Here is a 277-nt window from a genome sequence, read left to right as displayed (position 1 = left end):
ACCCCCACTGCAGCAGCAGCAGCAGCAGCAGCAGCAGCAGCAGCAGCAACAGCAGCAGCAGTAGCAGCAGTAGCAGCAGCAGCAGCAGCAGCAGCAGCAGCAATGGCAGCAGAAAAAAGAACCGTCTTTTCAACACCTGCTGTATGCATATCCATTAAGCAGCAACAGCAGCATCTGCTGCTGCTGCTGCTGCTGCAGCAACAGCAGAATCTGCTGCTGCTGCTGCTGCTGCAGCAACAGCAGCAATAGCAGCAGCAGCAATAGCAGCAGCAGCAAT

The 277-nt window shown here is 56.0% G+C and overlaps 1 protein-coding gene across 1 annotated transcript in view; it reads left to right on the top strand.

The window, feature by feature from the left end:
- Nucleotides 1-64, top strand: part of EMH_0036430 (uncharacterized protein) — a gene marked incomplete at both ends in the record, with an annotated part of 1,028 nt that extends 964 nt beyond the window's left edge. Inside the window, one exon of the mRNA XM_013495089.1 lies at nt 3-64. Within this exon, the coding sequence (XP_013350543.1) occupies nt 3-64 (62 nt within the window). The remainder of the gene's footprint in view (nt 1-2) is intronic.
- Between the last annotated feature and the right edge of the window lie 213 nt (nt 65-277).

Source organism: Eimeria mitis, genomic scaffold (genome assembly GCF_000499745.2).
Source record: "Eimeria mitis Houghton genomic scaffold, Emh_scaff1410, whole genome shotgun sequence".
In the NCBI taxonomy this organism is placed as follows: Eukaryota; Apicomplexa; class Conoidasida; order Eucoccidiorida; family Eimeriidae; genus Eimeria; species Eimeria mitis.
Note: the sequence above shows the minus strand (reverse complement) of the source record. Positions and strands in the feature narration are given on the sequence as shown.